The sequence below is a fragment of the Podarcis filfolensis genome (genome assembly GCF_964270895.1).
Source record: "Podarcis filfolensis genome assembly, chromosome: 10".
Taxonomy (NCBI): domain Eukaryota; kingdom Metazoa; phylum Chordata; class Lepidosauria; order Squamata; family Lacertidae; genus Podarcis; species Podarcis filfolensis.
In genome coordinates, this window is record NC_139612.1 from 5,165,693 (window position 1) to 5,190,658 (window position 24,966).

A 24,966-nucleotide genomic window follows, 5' to 3' on the forward strand; every position below is an offset into this window, starting at 1 on the left:
GCTCAACAGACTTTTAGCCTCCACTAATTGGTTCTCACATGCAGCTTATATCCGGAAGATATCACAAGGCAAGGTGACAGGTGTTATAAGAAAAAAACTGCTCCCTGTCCCTTATGGGGTACTCAAGAGCCCGTATAGAGGACTTATGTAGGTTCTCTATCGGTAGGAGAAAATAACAGAGGCCAACCAGAGAATATTGAGAAGCAAAGCAGCTAGTAATCCTGATCTTTATTAACTGTTGCAACAGGGTGCTCACAACCACATGCAGGAGGGAGGAGGGACTCCGAACAATGGCGCACAAGCCCTTATATAGACATTTGAAATTGCCCACCCTGGAGCCCAAGACCATCCCCCATTACATCATACATACATCACAGAAGGGGTGGTCTACAACAGAATCCTGTCTGGCAGAAAACCTGTTGATGGGTTTACCTGGCTGTTAATGGGTTTACCTGGGCAGCCTGGCTATTCTTTTGTGAAGATAAATACTTAATTCCTGAGTCCAGGTCACCGGCTCGCCCTATTCATATCTTAAATGTGCCCTTAGGGCAGGATTTGTGAGCAAAGAGACAATGGGGAGATTTTTCCCATTTCCTCCCTCCTTGCATAGAAACATTTGAGGTCAATTTGGGAAAGACAAAATCGTTTCAGAACCTTTTTCCTGTACTGTTTCGGACATGCGGTTTATATATTTATGTATGTATTTGCTTGGTGTATTTATTTTATATCTTAGACCTTATAATTCTCATATCATTGGTAACCTGCCCATAACTGCCCCATAAAGAAATTAGAACAAATGCTCAAAACAAATGGGCATTATCTAACCACTGTGTAAGCTTTGTGCAAGCAAATGAGAATGAAATCTGATTTAATTTTGCGTGCTTTATTCTACATGTGGTGCTTATTTCTTTTTTGGTAAAATATTGCTTTTTTAAAGATAAAAGCAGCAAGAAGACATGGGTAAATAATGGGAAAAAGACTGCCCACAAAACAAAAGCATGCAGAAATGTAGTCTGTAGGACCCATGAACATAGGAACCCTTATGGATGCTGCAGGGATACGAAGAACTACATCAGGGATATCCAACAGGTCAATTGCAATCTACTGGTAGATCCCTGGGAGGTTTTGGTAGATTGCGGTCAATCATTGGTTCCCTTTCCTTAGCATTGCTAAAATCAATTCCGGCCCCGCCCACTCACCCTGCCCTCCATTGTTGCAAGATTTGCAGAACGGAAGATGGAGTTTATGGAGTGAGGCTGTTTTTCCCCAGTGATTTGTTGGTGAGTGGCCTCAAAACCCTTAAAAATGGGGCTTTCCTCAACAACTTTGACCTGAACTCCAAAAAAGCAGGGGTAGATCACTGCCAGCTTTTAATTCTGTAAGTAGATTGCAGTCTCTTGGGAGTTGGCCACCCCTGAACTGTATGATTCATTCTGCAAGCTGATGGAGCTTTGTGCTTGTGTTTCTTTGGTACCAGTCCCTTCCTTCCCTCCTTCCATGTCATAGTGCGAACAATCTTTCAAACTGAAAATTTCAAAATCAGGTTTTCTACCAAATTCTACAACCGCCTCGAAAATACTCCTCGTATTCATTTATGAACACTTTGAGCCATACTCATACAATAGTGCATATGTAAACATCACAGGCCTTGAACAAATAAGGAATGCTTCTCTGTGTTCAACTGATCTTCTCACCTATTGAATTCATACTCCTACCCACTTACTGTCTAGTTTTTTCAAACACAGTCCGCAAGTTCTCTGAGTTAAATGCTATAACATTTATTTATTCCAACCATTTACATATTGCGCTAAATAGCGTGCAGTAAGGTTACAAAATACAATTCTATGATTCTATACAAAAAGGTAAAATTTGTTGCAGTTAACCATAAAATCAGAAAACCTACTGACTTACTGCTGAAATAAAAAGAGGAGGCCTTACCTACAGAATGTGATCAACTTGTTACATGCAGTTTCTGGACCAGGTTCAAATATGGATCCAGGAGCACCCTCAAATTACAAATTACAGAGTACAACCCAGCCCAGATTAGGCAGCTGGTCAATCTTCCAGACTCATCCACAGTACCTCTATCTTTCAGTGGTTCAAGTTTAGTTTAACTTAGTTTAAGATGGCAGTCTGCACAATAAACAATATAACTGAAAGATGCAATTTCCCACACCCCATTGCCTGTAAGGCATGGAGATTGTAAACTGCCTTGTAAAAATTGAGATTACATTAGAGATATCATTGTTAACATTTTTCAGGCTTGACAGTGATAAATTACATTTTTTAAAAAGCCTCTCTGAAATAATATCCCAAATGTAACAAATGGCATCAAGGAACTTGCCTTACTAAGGGAAAAAAAGTGAAACTGCAATGCATTTTAAGCAATTTGGATGCCATTTTTCAAATCTCTCCTTCAAGTACAAAAGGTGTTCAGCTGTTTGAATTAATTCTCGGCATTAGATGATATAAATCGTTGAGATGGCTGCATTAACCTCTATGGTTTAGAGATTTAGCAGGAAGAGTTTCTGTGGATATTTAGAATGTTTGTACATAAGGGTTACTCCAGTTGCTTGTACACTTTAGCCCTTGTGCAGCACAACATAATTGAGGGACTGCTGTTCTAGTACAAAAACTCTTATCATAAGGGCAGTGGCTTTAAATGATGCTGAAAAGACTTGTCCCTAGAGGAGCTTAGTGAAGAAGGCAGCTTGGTAAAGATGAGAGTGAGGCAAGGGAATATTTTGGCATTCCCCAGACCTTCTGCAGGTAACAACCAATTTACATGTCCTATTGATGCGTGACCACGCATGCTCGCATCACACCGGACCCGGAAGTGACACTAATGGCCCTAAAAGAGCTCAGAAAGGGCAACAAGGCACGAAAGCTCACCTGGCAATCCTATGAGCCTTTGCAATCCCATGAGCCCTTGCACTGACCATTGAGACCTGTTCAGAGTTGGAGTTCGAGCAAGGAGGTTTGGAGGGAGTCTGGTAAGTGCTGCTGGTTTTTCAGGGGTTTCCAGAGGTTTAGAGGATATTTTCAGGCTTTTCTGGTGGTGTTTCACTTAAAAGTGTGGTGCCTCGGAATGTAACTCCTGCATAAATTGGGAGTTGCCTGTATAGTGATTGAGAGAAACTTTGTGCTTTGGACTGAAAACATTCCTGGCTTGGTGACAACACAGCCGAAGCCATAAAAAACAACTCAAGTGATAAAGCTATAAAGTTACATAAAATCTGAAAGCATAGGATGTGTTTGCTTTCCTGCATTATTTCTTCTGTGTATGTTTACACACGTGTGCTGTGATCACATTTATGTTGATAGTGTAAGGTGACACTGTCTAAACAAAATATGATCTGGAAACACAATTACCATATAAAACATATATGGATTTAGTATTTACTCAGCTCCTTTTTTCTCCCCCCCCCCCTTTTTTTGAGAGCCAGTGTGGTGTAGTGGTTAAGAGTGGTGGACTCGTAATCTGGGGAACCGGGTTCGCATCTCCACTCCTCCACATGCAGCTGCTGAGTGACCTTGGGCCAGTCACACTTCTCTGAAGTCTCTCAGCCCCATTCACCTCACAGAGTGTTTGTTGTGGGGGAGGAAGGGAAAGGAGATTGTTAGCCGCTTTGAGACTCCTTCGGGTAGTGATAAAGCGGGATATCAAATCCAAACTCTTCTTCTTATTATTATTGCTTTTTGACATAAGCCCTAGAAAACTGATAGCTGGCTTTGGAAAACTAGGGTGGTTGGGTAAGGGTGGAATTGTTTGTTATCTGGTGTCCCATATTTATTTTTGTTGAAGTCTGAAAGTCTTAAAGGTAGAAAGATCTTTCCTGTGCATTATTTAGCAATGTATCCCTAAGCATTTTCACTGACACAAAGCTCCTGCAAAGCTGGCACTCTGTGTTTTCTGCAGTGCAATGGCCTAGCCATTGGTACATGTTCTCCTAAGTACGCTTATGCTGCCACAGCATGTCCTAGGATTAGGCCATAAGCACGATGAGCACTTTAATATTTGAATTATATAAAAAATAAAAAGAGAGCATAATGCTATTTGTGGCAGCACTTTTATTGTAGCACTTCATTTTTTAAAAGAGAATTCTTCATCTGCAGTGTGTCTTAACAGACATGTGATACTTTGAACTGCATTTGCCAAACTTACTGAGTAAACACGAAATATTACTCACAAGTACCTAGTTTGTGTCTCATAGAATTTAGTGGGGCTTGCTTCTGAGTAGACATGTATAGAATTTCACTCTTAATTGTCAATTGTTTGTAGAACTTGATATTCTAAGTGAACACACAAAGTCAACACTACTTAAGGTTGTTTTGACATTGTTGCTGGCTTTCCCACTGGTATTGTCAGTGAAGAATGGCCTGCTGGAAAATATCCAAAAAGTCTTGTATTAGTGATTCATTATTCATTAAAGGAACAAACCTAAACTGTATTTCTTGGATAGTCTGGTCTGTTGTTTCTCTGTACTTACTGATACTAGTGCCATGTGTTTTGCTGATTATAATTATAGGTGTGTGCTTGTTTACTAGGAGAGCTGATCTAAAATAAAACACAATCATATTATGCTTGAAAACCTAAGACACTATATCTTAGAGTGGTGTTTACCAAAATTTTGAGGGGCATCTTTTTCCTAAAGTGAGTCTGGATGCATACAGTATATCCCTCTAAAATAAGAGAGAGAGAAAATATCATTAGTGTGTAGAAGAATTGCACCCCAGAGGAGGGGTGTGCACCTGTTCTTTGTGCACCCTGAATTACGAGGTGAATTGGGGTGATATAGGGACAGACCTTATGTTTTGGAGTTATATTATTCTGTCAACAACATCTCAAAGCAGCTCGGGGACTTCTTAATCTTCTGAGTGGTTCTGTGGCTTTGGATGTCCAAAAACCATACAGCCATTTTGTTTTTACTGAAAAACTGAAACAAGCTGACGGGAACCAGAGTTTGAGAGGATGGTGAGTGGCATCCCCAGGGCACTCCAATCACAGTGCTTTGTGCTTGTCATTCACATGGATTAATAATGGGCAGGAGGAACCTTTGGCTCTCCAGATGTTGCTGAACTACAGCTCTCATTATCCCTGGCCATTAGCTATGCTAGCTAAGGCTGATGGGAGTTGTAGTTCAGCACATATGGAAGGACAAGGGTTCCTCACACCTCACACATACCTTAGGTAAGTCAGTGTGCTTCTATAAGATATCCATTGTATTCCCCCAAAATTGGAAGCATCCATCACCACCAATAACTCTTAGGGTAGCAGAATTCTTGGTGAGGGTAGGGGTAACATTTCTGCCACCTTATCTTACCTGTGTTCTTTTTTCTTCCATACCCCCATGGTCCCTATTATACCTACCCCCAAATCGTAAAGTCTTCCATTTAGGGAGAACCACTGCAGCTATCATCCTTTATCAAGTGTTATCTTCCAAGAAGGGATAACCATGCTTGGAAATTGTGCCCAGTTCTGACAGATGTTAAAGGGGAAAAAGTATATGCAAACATTGCTTAAGCTTTTAAACTGGAAGGAACTGGAGTCTAAGCTAGCAAATTGCTTGACTTTCATGTTTAAACAGGCTGCTTAGTCATTTAGCCCCCTTGTTTTACCTGTAATTGTAAATAAATCACATCTGGCACCTCCAGGTATGACAAGAGAAACAGACGTTTTGGGCCAAATTTATCACTACTGCAAACCCACTAGACTGAGCAGAATTTTCCAGTGCGTTTCTTTGATGCATGCAGTATTAATTATTCATATAGATGTCTCCTTTGATAGAAGGGAGGGGGAGATATACTTGAAAGATACCATGTCTTCAGAGAGTTGCCGTAATAATCCTGCTGGTTTTTAAAATATATTCCGGCAGTGGTAGCATAACTGCTGCATTGGAACTGCTGGCACAGTGAGCAAAACTCTGGCTCTTTTGTGTCGCTTTGAAGATCATATGCTGTCTCTCAGGATGTACTGTCAAAAGTCTGAAGAGTTGGAGTGTTGTAGCTTTGACTGGTTCCATCATTGGGCTCTTACTTCAGAATCCTTTGGGTTATTCTTTATTAAACTAAGAAAATAATACCTTCTGGCTAGTCATGCTGTTTGAATTGTTAAGATAGCTTGGCTGCTAAGTTTCTGATTCAAAAGGCATACACTGGTACCTCGGGTTAAGAACTTAATTCGTTCTGGAGGTCTGTTCTTAACCTGAAACCGTTCTTAACCACTTTAGCTAATGGGGCCTCCTGCTGCCGCCGCTGTGCGGTTTCTGTTCTCTGTTCAGAACTTTCTGAAGCAAAGTTCTTAACCTGAGGTACTACTTCTGGGTTAGCGGAGTCTGTAACCTGAAGTGTCTGTAGCCCGAGGTACCACTGTACTCTGAGCAGTACAAATGACCTCAGGTGGATAATAATCTCTGCATTTAGATACATTCTGTGTACTCTAGTGGAATCCCAGTGGAAACTCTGCTTTACCGTGTCTTATATCTTAATGTGCCTGGTTTGTGTTTGATGTATTCACCTAGAAAAGAAATAACTGGCGTTTCTCTTCCCGAACATCTTTTCCTCTTTGAGCTAGAAGCTAAACTCAGGCCACCTGTGGAAGAGCAACCAAAAGTAATATAAATATTGTCATCTTTCCCCCCACAATAATGCTTCCAAGTGTGGGACTTTAAGACAGAGTGGTATTCTGCAGTATGCTAGAAAACCGTGGGTTGTATCCAAAACTCCACTGTTGGAGCTCCTCTCACACACTGGAACTTAGCCTCCTCTCCTCCCACTGTGCTTCCTGAAAATCTGCTCCAGAGGGCCCCCCCCAGCCGTTTGTATCTGATTTTGAGGGTGTGCAGGAGGCTGCGGGGGAGAGGAAGGAAAAGTGCCGTTCCACAAGTGGAAGTCTCTCCTGCCAGTGGATCAGGAACCTTGGATACCCTTTACAGTTGTTACAGGAACTGATACCATGATGATACTCTTCAAATGAATACTGATGACAAAAGTCACTGACACAAAGTTTTCCTATGCTGCATTCCCAGCAACCATAAGTAGAAGTGGTGTCTTATTCTGTAGTAATAAGAGAGTTAAACATTGTCTCTAGTTAGTATGGGTTGGAGATAAGGCTCCACCATTTAGCTTGTTCTTGTGGTTACTTTCATGTTCTGTTGTTGTTGTTCTTTTCAGCTTGTTCATAAATAAACAGCCTCTTGCTCTGGGCCTACAAAGTGAATAAGTTTGCTTTATATTAAATAAATAAGATAACATATTCCCTTCTTGTCTGTTGAGTAAAGAGAGCCAGTGATAGTGGCAGATAAAGTATTAGACCCTGAATGCTGAGATCCAGTTGAATCCTTGCTCACCCATGTGGATTATTAGGATAAGAATGAAGGGCAATTTTTTTGTATGTCATTATGAGTTTTTTGATGGAAGACTAGGATACAGTGGATGCTCAGGTTGTGAACGTGATCTGTGTGGGATGCACGTTCGCAACCCACAGCGTTCGCAACCCGCAGTGGCGCGTCTGTGCATGTGTGGATTGTGATTCGGCGCATGCACAAAGTGCAATTTAGCACTTCTACTCATGCGCGACTGCTGAAACCCGGAAGTAACACGTTCAGGTACTTCCAGGTTTGGGCGGTCCATAACCTGAAAAAACGCAACGTGAAGCGTCTAACCCGAGGTATGACTGCACAAATAACTGGCATCATAATTATTTTACACCTCTATTGAGGAGTGTAACTACTCTGGAGCTATAGATATATAATTGTGCCTTAATGCTTGTGGGAGCACTTACTGATAGGAATCCTCACTTATTGCTGATGAGAAATTCCCATTTGTCCCACAACATTTCAGTGCTGTGTTATGTGGGATGAGCTTATCAGAGCTTGCAGGGCAGCAGCTGAAGAAGGAGCAAAAAGTGTTTTCTTGTGTGTGTGTTTCTTGTGGCTGATTAGCTGCTCTCCCTGTGCAAAGGTCAGAGGGGGCAGGGTTTCTGTTGAGGTAGGTGATTAGCTGTGGGAGGAGCTTATCAGAGCTTGCAGAGCAGCGGCGCGCAGCGCTGTTTAGCCTGGAGAAGAGGAGGTTAAGGGGTGATATGATAGCCATGTTCAAATATATAAAAGGATGTCACATAGAGGAGGGAGAAAGGTTGTTTTCTGCTGCTCCAGAGAAGCGGACACGGAGCAATGGATCCAAACTACAAGAAAGAAGATTCCACCTAAACATTAGGAAGAACTTCCTGACAGTAAGAGCTGTTCGACAGTGGAATTTGCTGCCAAGGAGTGTGGTGGAGTCTCCTTCTTTGGAGGTCTTTAAGCAGAGGCTTGACAACCATATGTCAGGAGTGCTCTGATGGTGTTTCCTGCTTGGCTGGGGGTTGGACTCGATGGCCCTTGTGGTCTCTTCCAACTCTATGATTCTATGATTCTATGATTCTATGTTAGAATTACCATAGTATGAATGAAGCATGACCTCATTTATGGCTATCCACCCAGTGTCTCTCACAGCTTTTGACACAAAAGTATGCAGGTGAACAACTGATGACTTACTCTCTGGAAACTGCCGTAGAAAATAGCATAGATTATTTCTACAAGCAGGTTGTATCTCAAAGTCTTGGGCAATCATGTAGCTGGAATTGTAGGTCTTGGAACAAAACATGAACTTTCTGAAACTTGGTGCTATTTTCTAATTACAGTGGTACCTCGGTTTAAGAACAGCCCTGTTTACGAACTACAGTGGTACCTCAGGGTAAGTACTTAATTCGTTCCGGAGGTCCGTTCTTAACCTGAAACTGTTCTTAACCTGAAGCACCACTTTAGCTAATGGGGCCTCCTGCTGCTGCCACGCCACCGCTACACGATTTCTGTTCTCATGCTAAAGCAAAGTTCTTAACCTGAAGCACTATTTCTGGGTTAGCGGAGTCTGTAACCTGAAGCGTATGTAACCTGAGGTACCCCTGTATTCGGTATACGAACGCCGCAAAACCGGAAGTAGTGTTCCTGTTAGCGAACTTTACCTCCGTCTACGAATGGAAGCCGAACGGTGAAAGGGCACCGGCGGCAGGAGGCCTCATTAGGGAAAGCGAGCCGTTTTAAGAATGGCTTTGGTTTAAGAACGGACTTCTGGAACAGATTAAGTTCGTAAACCGAGGTACCACTATAAATGATTCATGCTTTGTTTTCCTTCTTCATCCTCTTCACTGTCACCCCTGGCCCTCTCAAGAGTCATTCTATGCTAGCTTTACTCCTCTTACTTATTTCCCCCCCAGAACAGGCATAAGGCCAGTTCAGGAGTTCAGGGCTTTTTAATGTGTGGTCAAAATGACATATGCATGCACACTTCACAACAGATGTCTCCTCAGCCTAAACTATTTTCATATACCCATTCAGGTTTGGCTATGTGGTCATATCACTGAGATCAAACAGACCTAGTACAGAGTGACTGGAGTGCTTCTGAATAGATACAGTGGTACCTCGGGTTAAGTACTTAATTCATCCCGGAGGTCCGTTCTTAACCTGAAACAGTTCTTAACCTGAAGCACCACTTTAGCTAATGGGGCCTCCAGCTGCCGCAGTGCCACCAGAGCACAATTTCTGTTCTCATCCTGAAGCAAAGTTCTTAACCTGAGGTACTATTTCTGGGTTAGCGAAGTCTGTAACCTGAAGTGTCTGTAACCTGAAGCGTATGTAGCCCGAGGTACCACTGTACTGCCCTTGCTTTAAATTAGTTCCATTTGCTGAAAGTCTGTGTTACTAGGAAGCGTGACTGTTCAGACAATTTTTTTATTTTTATTTTACAGATTTAGATACCAGCTTCCATTGTAGGTTTCTAAGGTGATTTACAACAGTGCTTCTCAAACTATCTGATGTGCTGGACTTGCACCCGCCCCCCAATATGGCAGAGGCTGGTGTCATATTTAGTTCCTGAAGCACCCCACCCAACCTGAGCTGTGGTAGAGTCTCAGCAGCTGATGGCTCACAGACCAGCCCACTGATTTACAATATTACGTAGTACCAGTGTTGCAAACAATAAAACAGCAATAGGCTAATTTGAAATTGGAAGCTTGTGGTGACTTTTGGAAAATCCCACTTTTTTTTGCTGAAAATGCACTGGGTAATTTTTAGCTCAGCCCTAAAGATTATGTACACGTCACCACTGTAAGTTAGGATCATTTCACTACAGTGGTACCTCGGGTTAAGAACTTAATTCGTTCTGGAGGTCCGTTCTTAACCTGAAACTGTTCTTAACCTGAAGCACCACTTTAGCTAATGGGGCCTCCCACTGCTGCTGCGCTGCAGGAGCACGATTTCTGTTCTCATCCTGAAGCAAAGTTCTTAACTTGAGGTAGTATTTCTGGGTTAGCGAAGTCTGTAACCTGAAGCGTATGTAACCTGAAGCGTATGTAACCCAAGGTACCAGTGTATGTGTAAGAGGTCCTTTTTTCCTTAAAAGCCCAGTAACAAATGCTTTTATAATTATCAGTTTCAGGTTCATGATTGGAACAGATTTGGCTCTGCAGTCCTTAACTTACGTATTTTAAACTCCTTTATTTCAGTATTGGTGTTATACTCGGTGCTTTTTTTCAGAGGGTACTCAGAGGTATACAGTAGTGGCACCTCTTTTTTGTTGTTAAAAAGAATGGCACATACTGTAACAACTTCATGGTGAGTACTGGCACCTATTTTTCTAGAAAAAAGGCACTGGTTATACTGACTGACTTTGCTATGATAACATCATTCCTAGAAAATAGATGTTTCTCCAGTTCTCTTCATTAGTGGCGACTGTTTGTATAGATTATTGAGGGTGATGAGAGATTAGTCACACAATGGGTTATCCATTAGCTGCTCCGGTATAAGAACGTGACAGAAAATCATTCAAATTTAACCATTGTTTTAACTCCTAAATACAATGAGCTTAGTGTTTCAAATTAGTTCTTACATGCTTGCCATGCACTTTTGTTGTTTTATACATTAATCATTTTAGCAAATTATTTTAAGAACACACACACACCCCCTGCTATCCACTTCCTTTTCTTTTCCTTTTCCACACATCCAAAAGCTGAAGTGTCTCAAAGTCTATTTTTCTTCCTGGGCTCCATTGCTTTATGAAAGTGAGTCCATACAGATGACCCAACTACCTTGAGATGAGCTTTCTTATTTTTGAGTAATTTGCTTGCCTTTATCAACCTGTCAGGTTATAAAGATGGTTTTACCACACAGGAGCCTTATGTGAATGGTAAAAGAGTAATTTCTTTCAGTTCTTATTTCTACTGCAGCCTCATTTACAGCCATTAACTGAGGGCTCATCCAGACTTCCTTTTGAGCTGTGTTTCTAGGCACAGGTCTGGGCTTTAAATGTATTTTTTGCTGTTTGCTCTGATTCAATGCAGATTTCCCCGGGGAAAACTTTGGGACAAGACAAAACAAAAACACCTGGAAAACAGGGAGCAAAAGGAAGTCTGGATGAGCCCTGAGTCTATACTGACTGTCTCACCCTTGAATAGTTTGATCATGTGTCTCCTCTCACCAAGTGGTAAAGAGAATTTTATTACACACCAGCTGCAAAAGGATAGTAGAATGATCACCCACATGGGCTTATAGTGTTCTGAATTTTTAAAATACAGCCTAAATTAAAGCTGTGTTAAAACTACAGATTTCATCAACCTCTTGAAGATTGTAACGTTTAATTTGAAGACTTCAAGACCACTTAGCTGATTTGCGCTATGAATGTAATGTAATGCCTATGATGTGAATGGAATAATGATATAGTTTAATTTAACAGAATATGTCTTTGAACCTTGACATTTCAATTCTGTTGTTTCCCTAGTACTCCATACTTCTCTGCAACTTGGTCCAGTACTGCTTTAGACTACTGTGACATTAGTGAACTGAACAACTTTCTGCTCTTACTCTGTCAGCATCAACAATGTTAAATAAGTCATTTGGAGAGTGAAAGAAAGACACTTTGCCTACACACGCACACATACCCGTGCACAGTTTTAGACTAGGGAAGGTTTTTGCTGCAGGTGCAAGTTCAGAACAGTTAGATGAAAACACTGTATGGCCTTCCTTGTTGAAACATTGCACAGACCTCTTCTTAAATGAAAAATGCTTGTTATGAATTCATTCCACTACACAGCACAGATAGGTACATCATGAACCCTGATTTTGTAAGAAACCATTTTAATCTTCTTTTAATTAAAGTAGAAAATCTGTAAAACACAAAGCTGTGTGAATTTGTTTAATTCTTGACAGGATTAACATTTTGCCTTTTGGCAAATTAATTGCTAATTTCCAGAAAGGGATCGTTTATCTTTTTCATGAATTGTTTCTCAGAATCTAGGCAAAACACAGTCTAAGGATGCAATTCTAAGCATATCCATATAAAATAAATCAGACTGGAATCAATGGCTTTTACTGCTGAGTAAACATGACAAAGATCTCCACCCCCATCATTATGCCCGGACACTGAGATCCAGCGCCGAGGGCCTTCTGGCGGTTCCCTCACTGCGAGAAGCCAAGTTACAGGGAACCAGGCAGAGGGCCTTCTCGGTGGTGGCGCCCGCCCTGTGGAACGCCCTCCCATCAGATGTCAAAGCGATAAACATCTACCTGACATTCAAAAGACATCTGAAGGCAGCCCTATTTAGGGAAGCTTTTAATGTTTGATGTATTAGAGGATTTTAATATTTTTTTGGAAGCCGCCCAGAGTGGCTGGGGAAGCCCAGCCGGATGGGCGGGGTACAAATAATAAATTATTATTATTATTATTATATGTTCAATAAGCATTTTAAACCCCTATTGGACTGAGGAGAATGTTGCAAGCTCTACATGAATACTGTGATCAGCATGAGCTCCAACCCAACTATGCTAAGACCAAGATCATGGTCTTCTCTGCCCGACCGAGACTCCATCGATGGTCGATGAACGGGATCCCCCTAGAGCAGGTTAACTGCTTTAAATATCTGGGACAATACGGTCAAATAGGTCTTTTCTGGCCCATAGAGACTATATAACAACTAATGCATCTAAAGCAGCCATCCAGATTAGATCTCTATATGCTAAGAATCAGGCTCAATCAGTGAAGATAGCTTTGAGACTCTTTCAAATGAAAGTCCTCCCCCTTCTTTTGGTGGGCATCTCTTTAGGCTCCCGTAGGGATTTTTTGAAACTGGATTCTATCCAAACGCGATTCCTTAGAGCCATCCTTAGGATTCCCCCCTCGGTAGCGGGTGCGGTTATGAGATTAGAGGTCGGCTGGCAAGCTCTACGGTATGTGGCCTTGAAGACGAAGCTCTGGCTATGGCTCAAGCTTTGTTTTAAACCAGTGGGTATTGCCCCCTTGATATTGAGGGACGATTTCCAATCATCGTGGGAAAGGGAGGTCATTAATGAGGTTCAATCCTGCGGATTGTCTCACCTTTACTTTGAGTCTATGACGTACAATCAAGCTAGAGCCGTGATCTCCCGGAGACTGAGTGACATTGCCAGACAAGAGGACATAGCCCTGGTAAAACCAGGGATGTTCCTAGGGGACCAGATTTGTCGGACCATACCAGCCCCCTACCTTGCAGAAATTCACTATGTTGAATACCACAGACTTCTTACAGCGGCTAGATTAAATGTCCTTGACTCTGCGATATTGTGGGGAAGGTACAGGGGAGTACCATACGCCCAGAGAACCTGTCATTGTGCCATGGGTGTGGTTGAGTCCACCGAACACATTCTCTTGACTTGCCCTTCTTATGCAGAGCTTAGACAAAATTTTATAGACCCACACCTAAGTCAATTTAGCTTCCTACCCGGAGAAAACCAGGTTTTACACTTGCTGAATAATGTCACTAGAGCTATACCTTCCTTGGTGGCGAAATTTCTTTTTTTAGCTTTTAAGCGTCGTAAGACTATAATTGACTGTATTGATATGGGGCTATCTGTTTAGCCCATTTTAGTGTTGGCTAAGTTCTAAAATTTTCCTGGATGTTTTAACTGTGTATTGACAAATGTACTTTTTTCTGACTGACGGTCGAATAAAAGGTTGATGATGATGATGATGATGATGATGATGAATAAGCATTTTAAAGTTTTATTCTCTGTAATCTCATCAGTCCTCTGTTGTTGTTAAGAGCCAGTCAGGAACATGGATCCCTTTGAGAATTGAAATACGTTTCTAGAAATATAGAATGGCATATCACATTTTGGACTGCACTGCTTTAGTCTAATAATAATAATAATAATAATAATAATAATAATAATAATATACCCTGATGTTTTCCCAGATGGGGACTCAAGGCAGTTTAAAGATACAACAGAAAAAGCTTAAAACATAGAAAAGATAATCATTAAAAAGTAATTAAAAGCTAATATGATTAAAACAATATTAAAAAGATCTGTTTAAAGCTACAGATAATAGCAACAAGAAAAAACAAAACAAACACTAGCCTTTACGGTCAGATGAAGGGTCTTCATCTGATGACAAAGGGACGAGGCACCAAATTTTGGGACAGCCACCAAGAAGGCCTTTACCCATGCCCTCCCCCAAGTGTGCCTGTGAGGGTAGTGAGACTGAGAGAAGGGCCTCCCCCAAATATTTCAGAGCCCAGGCACGTTTGTATGAGAGAATACAGGCTTTCAGATACCTGGACCTAAAGCCATATAGAGCTTTAAATCTCATAACCAGCACTTTGAATTGTGCCCAGAAACAGACTGGTAGCCAGTGAAGCTGTTGTAACAAGGGAGTCATCTGCTCCCTGTGACCAGTCCCCGTCAACTGTCTGCCCAAATGGGATGAAACTAAGGTGTGTCACTGCGGCCAAATCAGACATTTCAAGGAACAAGTGCAACCGGCACACTAGGTTTAACTGTTGCACTCCTGGCCACCACATAAATTGGAGGTAACACCTTTAAAGCCCAACCCCAGGGAAGAACAATAATCTTAGTGTGCATGAAAATTGTAGAATACTTCTACAATTCATTTCCCATCATGTTGGTTTTTTTTAAAAAATGATGATTAATTAATTACATTGGGGGAAAGCTAAATGGTTCAATAAACGTCATTAACTAAATTTAATTATAAATTTCTAGATTTATTTGTCAAGTGGTAATGCAGATTCCATGTTGGCTGAAGCAGCAAATGTAGATGGATGAAAGATGCCATTGCTACTGACAGACAAAAGTATTTGCTCACTTTCCTTCAGTATCTACAGTGGATTAATTGGTTCAAAGTTCTCTTATTGCTTTAAAGTTGTTTAAAAAGTGCACAATTCAATAATAGAGTTGCTATTGTTCAATAAAACTATTTCATATCATAACATAGGTGTGGCATTGGTGAGCTTTGTGGGCACAAAGTTACCATTTATGCTTAGTATGGTGTACTATAAAATGAAAGTAACATTTAACATTTATTTATTTTCTTTATAAAAAGATTTCTAAACTGCCTTTCAGAACACAAAAGCCCTCAAAGTACAGTTAATAAAATAATAAATCATTAATATTACATATTAACATTTATTTAAATATTAAAATCAAATTAAATCATCAATTTCATAAGAACAAAGGAAACAAAGGATCTCCTGGATCAGATCGTAGGCCTTTCTAGTCCAGCATCCTGTTTACACAGCCAATTGCGTATGGGAAGTCCACACACCCCTTCAAATGAACATTACAAATGATGCAAAGCCCAGCAGTTAATAAAATGCAGATTGAAATAAAAGTGTGTTTACATTTCCTAGATTTGGGGCCGCCACTTTTAATAAGCTGCTTCTGGTGCCCATCAATTTAGCATCTTTCAGTGACAGGCTAGAGAGCTGGCCCTCAGAAATAAATCGTAATGTATGGGTGTTTCCTCTAAGAGGGACTTCAAAAGTTATTTAGCCCAGCCCTGTCAGTGCAGGCAAAAACCTACTACAGCATCTCTCATACTATAGTCAAATCAAGTAACCTTTATTGGCACCACTTAAAAACATTCAGAATACATTCAGAATATATAGGCCAGTGCAATCTCGTAGCAACCCCAACGGCACAGTCACCCGCCAAAAAGCAGAAGAGGTGAGCAATCCGCCTCATCTCTGTGGGTTTCCAGCAAGGGCAGGACCCTGTAGCATACTACAACGACAAAAAAATTCAAATAGAGGAACTTAGCTACTGTCTAGATGAGCTCCTGGTCTCTCCCCTGTAATAAGAAGTGCATAACCTCCGTCTCTGGTTTCCATGTTGGACTACATAGATGGTCTAGAAATTGTTGGCGGAGATCATCATACATTTTACAGTTAAGGGCCATGTGAGCTAGAGTTTCCACCAGGTGGGCATCGCATGGGCAGATTCTGTCTCCTATCTCTGCCAAACCTGCAAATCTACCCCAAAGGAGGTTGGAAGGATTAGAATTGAACCTAGCCAGCGAAAAAGCCCTTCTTTCTTGCGGGTTAAACAAAAATTGTAAATAATTAAGATTAAATTCCTACGCCCAAGAGAGTCGAAAATAAAGAGGGGAACATGTTTTTTCCACAGCTGAGATTAGTTCCTGGCGATCTATGTCCCACAGCCTAGTTTTTAACATGGTCTTGGTGACTGGGAAAGCCACCTCATACTATAGAATGCATTGAATGAATGACTTGCAGAGTTATAATAGTAATTATACACATGGAGTGTAAAATGGTCGCAATCTCAGCACCACTCCCATTTGCATAGTGTCTAGGGTCTAATTTTGTATCTGCTGGTGCTCGTGACGATGATGGTGATAGTGGTGTAGCAATAAAACTGCTAGCACATTTACAAAGCAAAGAAGGGTCTGTTATGGTTTCAAATTGGATGGGAGACTGCATGTTGAGATTCCTGCAGTGCAGGGACTAAATGACCCTCGGGGTCCCTTCCAGCTCTACAATTCTATGATTCTATGCCAGGAAGTCATCACATGTTAATTTTTCAGTGCCATTTTCCCATAGTGAGGTATCTGCTTGAAAGTGTTTGTACTGAGAAAACTTCACTAGTTCAGAAATGTCAACAGTCACAACAATCTAGACTGGAACTAGATCCCCTCTATAGTAGATCTTTGTGCATACTCAGATAAAAGATGGGATGTGCAATGTACTGTATCTGAAAAAGCTTGATCATTGCAACTCTTATGAGGGGGGGCGGATATCTGGAAGCATTTTACATTTGGAGTGGTACTATTTTGTTAAATTGCTTTGAGTTTTTATTACAGTCAAGCGACATACAATTTTTTTGAAAGCAAAATAAAAATGTTTTCAATATATTTGAGTTTTTTAATGTATGATTTGCTTAAGGTTTTTATTTTAAAATATACAGGCCACCCTTAATTCCTCTTACTTTCTAGCCATTAACTGAATTTTATTGGCATGCCAATAACTGTGCTTGCTATATTTTGTCCTACCTACTTTATGCCAGAAATTCTGTTAGAGCAATTTTCTTATTATTCAAATGCATAGATTTTATAGTGTTTTGCAGCAGAGATGCCTCATTTCGTTCTTTGTCTTCTGCTTAATAGGAAAATGTGATTAATTAGGTTAGGTGTTGTTCCATCAGGAAAAGACCATCATAATCTTCCCAGTGTGAAATTGCTTATGAGTACTGTTCTGTTATTCACTTTTACCTTTAGAAATACTTAGGCTATACTTAATGAAATGCAATAATTTATTTTGCCTGTTCAGGAAACCTGACATGAAAAGGGCACAAAATTATTCTGTAAAACATTCCTGCCATCATAATTTTGGACTGAGCTTCACAGTAAATACTTCTAAAAGCCTTTGTGCTGAAGGTGTCAAAGGAATACATGATTTAGTTGGCTTGTGGGAAATCTATCGTAAGTGTTGCTGCGGAAATAGCATTGTCATTAAAAATGATTTCTTTGTGAATAAAGCTCATTAGCAGAATAATGGTTTCATAGTTTTAACCAGCATTTTGCTTTTCTGGTTTGGATCCAGCTGTGTCCCAGTATGAGTGGGTGTGGGGGTACTGTTTTCATTCAAGCAGGGAGGTCAACAGTTTCTCTCTCTAGCTGCTGCTTTCTGCACCAGCGGTTACCAAGGGGGAGGCTTGGGGTGCCTTTTGGACTGTGAAAAGCTGGTATCAAGTTCATCAGTTTGTTGAATTAATTAAACTAAAAAGTTTTAACTGGACATTTAATAAATATTCAATTAGTTGTTATTGTTTTAAATTTTACCGTGTGGTTATCTTCCTTAGTGGATTGTGCCAACTGCTATTTGGAATAATGCTTTTTATATTGGTGGGGTAGTGGGTACTGGGAATTACTTTATGGAACTAAGGGGCTGTTGCCTGAAAAGGTTTGGGAACCACTGCTCTACACCATAAAAAAGACTTTCCTAGGAAGCCCTTCAAGGGGTGCAGAGGGAGAGATGAGAATTTTTTGTTCTTTGAGTAGTTTTGTAGTTGCTATCAATAGGCTCCAACTACTTGGGATTGCATTTGATAGGGTTGCCATGTGTCCCAAATTTCCTGGACATACCCAGAATACTGCAGTCAGAAGCAGTGTCTGGGCAGAAATTGGCAAAATGTCCAGGAAAATCCGGACGTATGGCAACCCATGTCAGCAGTGTTGTTTTTGCCAATTTTCCTTAAAAATAGCTCAAAAATGTTTCTTTTTCTCAACAACTTTGGGCAAAACTAAAAAAAACTCAGCAACTTTGGCCAGAAGATATAATATGACAACCCTGGCACGTGAAAACTGATTTTATCCTTGACTGCTATGGAATGTCTCCATTAACACATTGTGCTCTTATTTGTTTAAAAGATTTCACTGTGCTGGTGCCAAAGAACAAGTAACACAAATCAGGGGTGTATAAAGGGGGGTGGGGGTGGGGTGAACCACCCCAGGTGCCATCATGGGGGGGGGTGTGGCAAATTATCAAGGAACAATTACTGCCCTGCGAGGGTGGTTCATAAAAAACTTTTTTTGAAAATGCCTGCTCCAAAGGTCTTATCTTACTACACTAGGGATTATATAGCTATATATGAAATTTCATGCAAGGAAATTCTCTGGACCTAGAATACACTAATTAGACAGAGAACCTTTAAAACAGTTGAAAATAAAAGTCATACAACAGCAGTTTCACTTGTCCCATTGTCATACAGTACTTGGCTTTGCAGAATTTTGAACCACTAAAATCTCCTGATAAAACCTCTTTGAGCAGAAATAAGTGTAAGATACAAAATGAGTGTACCCACGACAAACAGCAATGCCTTTAATCACGCCATGTTCACTGCTCTAAAACAGCTGTTGTCTCTCAAAATGCACCAAGTTTTCTCTTCATCTGTAGAGGATTGGTCTGTTTGCCCTCAGGCTGTGTTCCATGTTGCATCATACAATTCAGACCTTGGTATTTCTCAAAGCCATAATTTTATGTGCTTCAATTACAGTCTTTTGGATAAAATGCTATGGGCTTGAGTCCGCCTAAGGTTAAGTCCCAATGATGCTGAAATCTGTTCCATTCAAATAGGAGGGGCTAAGAATTTCTTAATTTTGATTGGAGAGTCTACTTATTTAGGTAGTTACACATACGTAATTGTGTGTTATTGCCTGTACTGCAGCAATTCGACTACTGTTATTTAATTCTTTGGACTCAGTTATTTCTTACCCTCCCTTTACCATAAGGTTCCAAGGCAGGCTATAGCAATTTAAAAATACAATGCAGTTTAAAGTAAGTTTCAGTCACAATATTAGGGTGGATCCCACAAATATAGATCTCAGGTGCCAAAGGTGGCAGAAGAATGCTACAGCAACTTAATTTCCAACTCCTTGCTTCTTTGTGATGAGGAATTGTCATGAAATGGCAGAGGACCTTTTAAAAATGTTGTTCTGCATGTTTGTTAATGAAAGGAAAACAGAGGCAATCTTCCTTTAAACATTTTAGGGGCGATGGAATTAAATGGTCTCACCAGATATAATCTACCAAATGAGCAGCAGTTTCAGAACATGTCCAAATACAGACCCCTGTTGCTTTTCCTAGCTGTATCTTTCCAAAGTGCTGGCAAAATTTTCTTTTAACTCCTTAATCTTTAATTACATGGAGAATCTTTAAATAAATGGAGAAAACCTCCTCAAAACTGTCAGTCTCAGGTATAGGCCCAAACAATTAAGCCAAATATCATTTAGGTTTTCATAATGGTTGTGCATATTTTAAAAATGTTTCTTTTTCCCTACCATAGAAGTTATTTTTAACTGCAGTTTACAGATTCCATAACTTACCCATTGTGCAATGCTTTCATAGGCTATATTTAATTTAGGCGGGTGGTGGTATAATTTGGCACATACACTGTTGGTATCTGCTGTTAATGTATTTGAGTTAAGTTGGGTTGAACCTTTCCCTGCTCTGAGTTGAACTCTGATTGGGGATCTACACAACTGGTTCCAAATTTATTGCTTGGCGGTGATTGTGATTCAAAATGCCTCATTATAGGCTGTTGGGTCTCAGTATCTCATGTGGGCCCTTAGGCATGGGCTTGTGGACTCACTCCAGTCCTTCCAATATTCTTCCAGTCTTGTCTGTATTTTTCCAGGTGGAAAGCCCAGGATAGCAGCATTCTTCCAGCCCTGGGGAGTCCTGAGCAGTGGTAAGGCCCTGTGGCATAGCTCTGTCTCTGATTATGTACTTTGTTGAATGTTACATAAACACAATACAGGATGTGAAGGGAGAATGGCCATCCCTGAGAAGTGAATGGAAGTTTTCTTAGAATGCAAGGGGAAATGATCTGGTGCTGTAGACTTCCAATGTGGACAAGGAGAAAATAAGCTATCCATTGGCGCAGCACAAAGCTCTGATGCACACACTCTCCTCTGGTTTCCCAGAACTCCCTGGTCTGCTCACTCTTTTGATACACAACATACAGTGTGTGGTGAAGCTGAATTCTGCAATCCGTTTGTGTGTCTTTTCATTTGCAAGTATCTAAAGGACCATTCAACTTGTTCTTTATGTTTTAGGCTTGCATTTTTCAAATAGCAGCCGTCTTCCATACTACTCCATGGCAAACCAGCTTTGAAACTAGAGACTTTTAACAGCAATTTGTGATACAGCACAGGACCATGCCCAACTCTTTAGTGCAGGGGCCGGCAACCTAAGGCCCATGGGCTAGAAGCAGCCCACAGAGGCCTGTCTGGCACAACGTGGTGTGGGGACACTCTTCTGCGGCTCCAGAAATCGCTTCTGTGCATGCCCAGGCACTAGTGGAGGAAGAGGAGTGCGCGGGGAGTGCACCGCCCCCAGCAGCGTGATCCCAGTGGGGTTCCATCGCGGCTGCTCCTCCTGCCCGCGCTGGACGCCCTGCCCCTGCAGACAGTGCTGCCCGCTCCCAGGACACACACCCTTCCCCCGCCTGCTCTCCCCCCCCCCCCCGGTGCTAGAGCATGAAGCAACACCACTGTTCCCAGACGCTGGAAATTGTGCCTGCACATGTCCACAGCACCAGAAATCGCTTCTGTGCATGCCCAGATGCCGAAAATCACTTCTGTGCAGGCGTGATTTTTGGCATCTGGGCATGTGCAGAAGTGATTTCCGGTGTCACGCTGCGCCGGCCTGGCCCACGGAGGATCTCCGTAGGAGTGATCCAGCCCATGCCTGGTAAGCCTTGCCGACCCCTGCTTTAGTGTGCCCAAGGTAGCTCCCAACCGCATATGAGAAAATCCTAAATAGCCACATTTCTTTAGAGGGTGGGAGAGCAAGTTCACAGCCTAATTGGAATAAATCTGTCAGAATCAAGGGACAAGCAGAGCTACTGCATGAGTGGTAAAATGTTTCTTCTATTCCTCTAAACAGTAATGATGCCTGCCACATGAATAATATTAAGTAGCTTTAAGATGATTGGTCTTGCTATGTAGTGCTTAGCTTCAAAGCAAATACTTTCCCCCATCTGTATATTTTCAATATATTACCAAAAACTGCAGTTTTGATCTTAAAACCACAGATTTAAAGTAGCACAAATGTACTAAATGTTAGCACATGACACATCTAATGCATATGCCTAATGTAGTAACACCTTCTAAGCTTTCTAATTTTAATCTAGGTTGTTCTGAGATAACTAATCTCTAATAGCAATTTTGCACAATCAAACAATCACATGAAAGGTCCAGTTATTTGAACTGCCTCTTACACTGGCTTTTGCAGCTAGATAATTGGATCTCCACCATGAGCGTCTACTTTGTACAGCTTTAGTTTTGTTTTAAACGTATCTGCTGGATTCTCTTTTCTGATTTTCTTTTACACTGCTTTGAGACAATTGTACAAAAGGCAATTAATAAATTGATGTTGACGATAATATACAGCAGCAAAACCTTGTGAGCTAAACCATACTGATAATGTTCATGCCTTGCATGTTCAAGATCTCAAGATTAATCAGTTAAAACAGGTAGGGGACCAATGGGCTGCACCCGGCAGCTGCCAGCAGTGTCCTAAAATCAGGTGCCTTTTCTCCCTTTGGTGTGGGAGCATTGCCAGAAGGTCTTAATATACCGAAAGTGGGAAGGAGGGCCCAGTGAGGAGGAAAAGAAACACTTAAGATTATTCCCTGAGGAACAACAAGACACAGTGTTTGCTCTCCTTGTTTGCTCATGCCCAAAACAACCCATCTATGCCTGCTCTTCAGAGACACACAGAGAGTGCTGTGTGCCAGCATCTGTGGTGAATGTGTCTGCTGCATGTTTGGGTTTGCATGTGGTTCATATGTGGTCAATGCGTGACCGCTGTGTGTGCATTAGCTGAGCCTATCAATGGCATTCAGACCTCAGTGGGGCAGCTGACTGCAAATGCAGCCCTTGGACCAAAAGGTTTTAGCTAACCATTGACTTAAACCAGGGGTCAGCAAACTTTTTCAGCAGGGGGCCGGTCCAATGTCCCTCAGACCTTGGTGGGGCCGGGCTATATTGGGGGGCGGATGAACGAATGTCTGTGCCCCACAAATAACCCAGAGATACATTTTAAATAAAAGGGCACATTCTACATATGTAAAAACACGCTGATTCCCGGACTGTCCATGGGCCGGATTTAGAAAGCAATTGGGCCGGATCCGACCCCCGGGCCTTAGTTTGCCTACCCATGACTTAAACGATCTCAAAGAACAGAGATACGGAATGTATCCCATATCCTTGGGAACTGCTGCCAGCTGGGGCTGGAAGGACAATTGGCCTGATTCAGCGGAAGCCAGTTCCTTGCATGTTTCTCCAGCCCTCCATCATGCTGCAGATTCTGTTGTGGCAAACTAGTCATACAGTAACAGATACAGGGAAGCCCAATTCTCACTACATAGACATGTGTCTGAAAGGGAGATCTATTTCTTCACTTCTCTACCGAGATTGGAATGAAGATCCCCCTCTCAAAACACACACACACACATACACACACACACCATATCCCTGGTGGGTATGATCTCCATGGCAGAGTGAAGAGAAAAACCTCCCCTTGTGATGTGGCTTTGCAGTAAGAATCAGGTTTCCCTGCTCCTGTAATTAGCTGCATTAAAGATACATAGTTGCTTGCATTGTACTTAAGTTACAGTGTTACTTGGCCCTGATAACAGATGTGCCAGGGTCACAATGCAAAACCTGCAACTTGGATGCAGTTGGGAATTAGTACCTGCTGGTAGACAAGTCGGGCTGCTGCAGACAAGCCTAACTCTGTCTGCTTAGTTAAAATAATTTGTATGTTTTTGACATTTTGCTTTCATAAGTGATCTAATATCAGTGCAATCTGATTCCCACAACTGCACACAAGGTAAACATATTGTGGCAGTAGCATATCTCCCCCTCCCCCTTCTAACGATAGTACACTGTATCCCTGAAGCATTTGTTGTCTCCAGAAACATGTTACTAGGTGTATATTTTCCCTTCTTTATATGTTTGCATTCAGTGGCTAAGCTGGAAGGCATAACTGGACATCTGTTGTAATAGCATGCTGTTGTGCCTCTAGAGTATTGAGCCACAAATGTTGACTAACTTCAGCTAAACAAGAAGAGGCAAGATGCTGGTATGTTAAGCCCTGGGGTATGCATCTTTTTCTCAGTATTTTGGATAGCAAAAGATGAAATGTCTTTGAACATAAAGTATTGAAGTACAAAACAGTAAGCAACTCACTGGATATTTTTTTTAAAAAAATGACAAAATACAGATATTGTAAACATAAGGTTTTGATATGGTGATGAAAATGTGAACCACTTGTTCAAAACTCACCTGTTTTATGAACACATTTCCAATGTTAGGCATTGGAAGACCCATTGAAATCAATGGTTTCATTTTCTGTTGAGGAAAAAGTTGCTCAAATTTAAAGCATAGTGTGCTGTGGGACGCTGCTTTTTCAGGCGGTTTTCATTACATTTCATTACAAAAAACAAAATGTGTGTCTGTTTGTGTGTGTGCATGTGTGAGATATACAAATATATTTTTGCATAGCTTGTTTTTCTTGCACTTTTAAAATGCCTAATGAATGCATATTTTCAAGTGGTCCCCAGGATTTTAAAAAACATTTACCTTTTGCAGGTTTTATAAGAATTTTGAATTTTTAGAGTAACAAATCACTGTTATTTGGATAACAGGCAGATACACTGTATAACCTGGGTGCTGCTTCTTGCCTCTCAACCTCCAACTTTCTGAGAAATGAAATGTGTGGACTTTTAATGTTGATGAAATGCAGCGTGTGCACATGTAGCATGTGTTTCTGATTCCCAAAGAAATTCTGTAATTAATATATATATATATATATATATATATATATATATATATATATTTATATATTACAGCAGTGTAATTCTCAGGTTACAGAACAAAATCAGATAGATCAGGGATTATGTATGTGTGCCCTAATGCAGATGTCACGCTTTGTAATCTTCTCCTGTGAAATCCCTCATGCTTTAATTTGGTACAGTATTACTCCACTGATTTTGATACTTTCAAAACACAGAAAGAAGTGTATCAGTAACTTTGAGATTACTATTTAACTTACTTAACTGAGCATTTAGGTGTTTT

General features: G+C 41.1%; 1 protein-coding gene across 20 annotated transcripts in view; it reads left to right on the top strand.

The window, feature by feature from the left end:
- MAGI2 (membrane associated guanylate kinase, WW and PDZ domain containing 2) overlaps positions 1–24,966 on the top strand; it is a 593,450-nt gene that overhangs the window by 32,561 nt on the left and 535,923 nt on the right. For 8 of the 20 annotated variants that reach the window (XM_083574919.1, XM_083574934.1, XM_083574930.1 and 5 more), the window contains exon 2: positions 20,517–20,570. The exons of the other annotated variants lie outside the window; for them this stretch is intronic. In XM_083574919.1, coding sequence (XP_083431045.1) covers positions 20,517–20,570 — 54 coding nt within the window. The remainder of the gene's footprint in view (positions 1–20,516; positions 20,571–24,966) is intronic. 20 annotated transcript variants of the gene reach the window in all.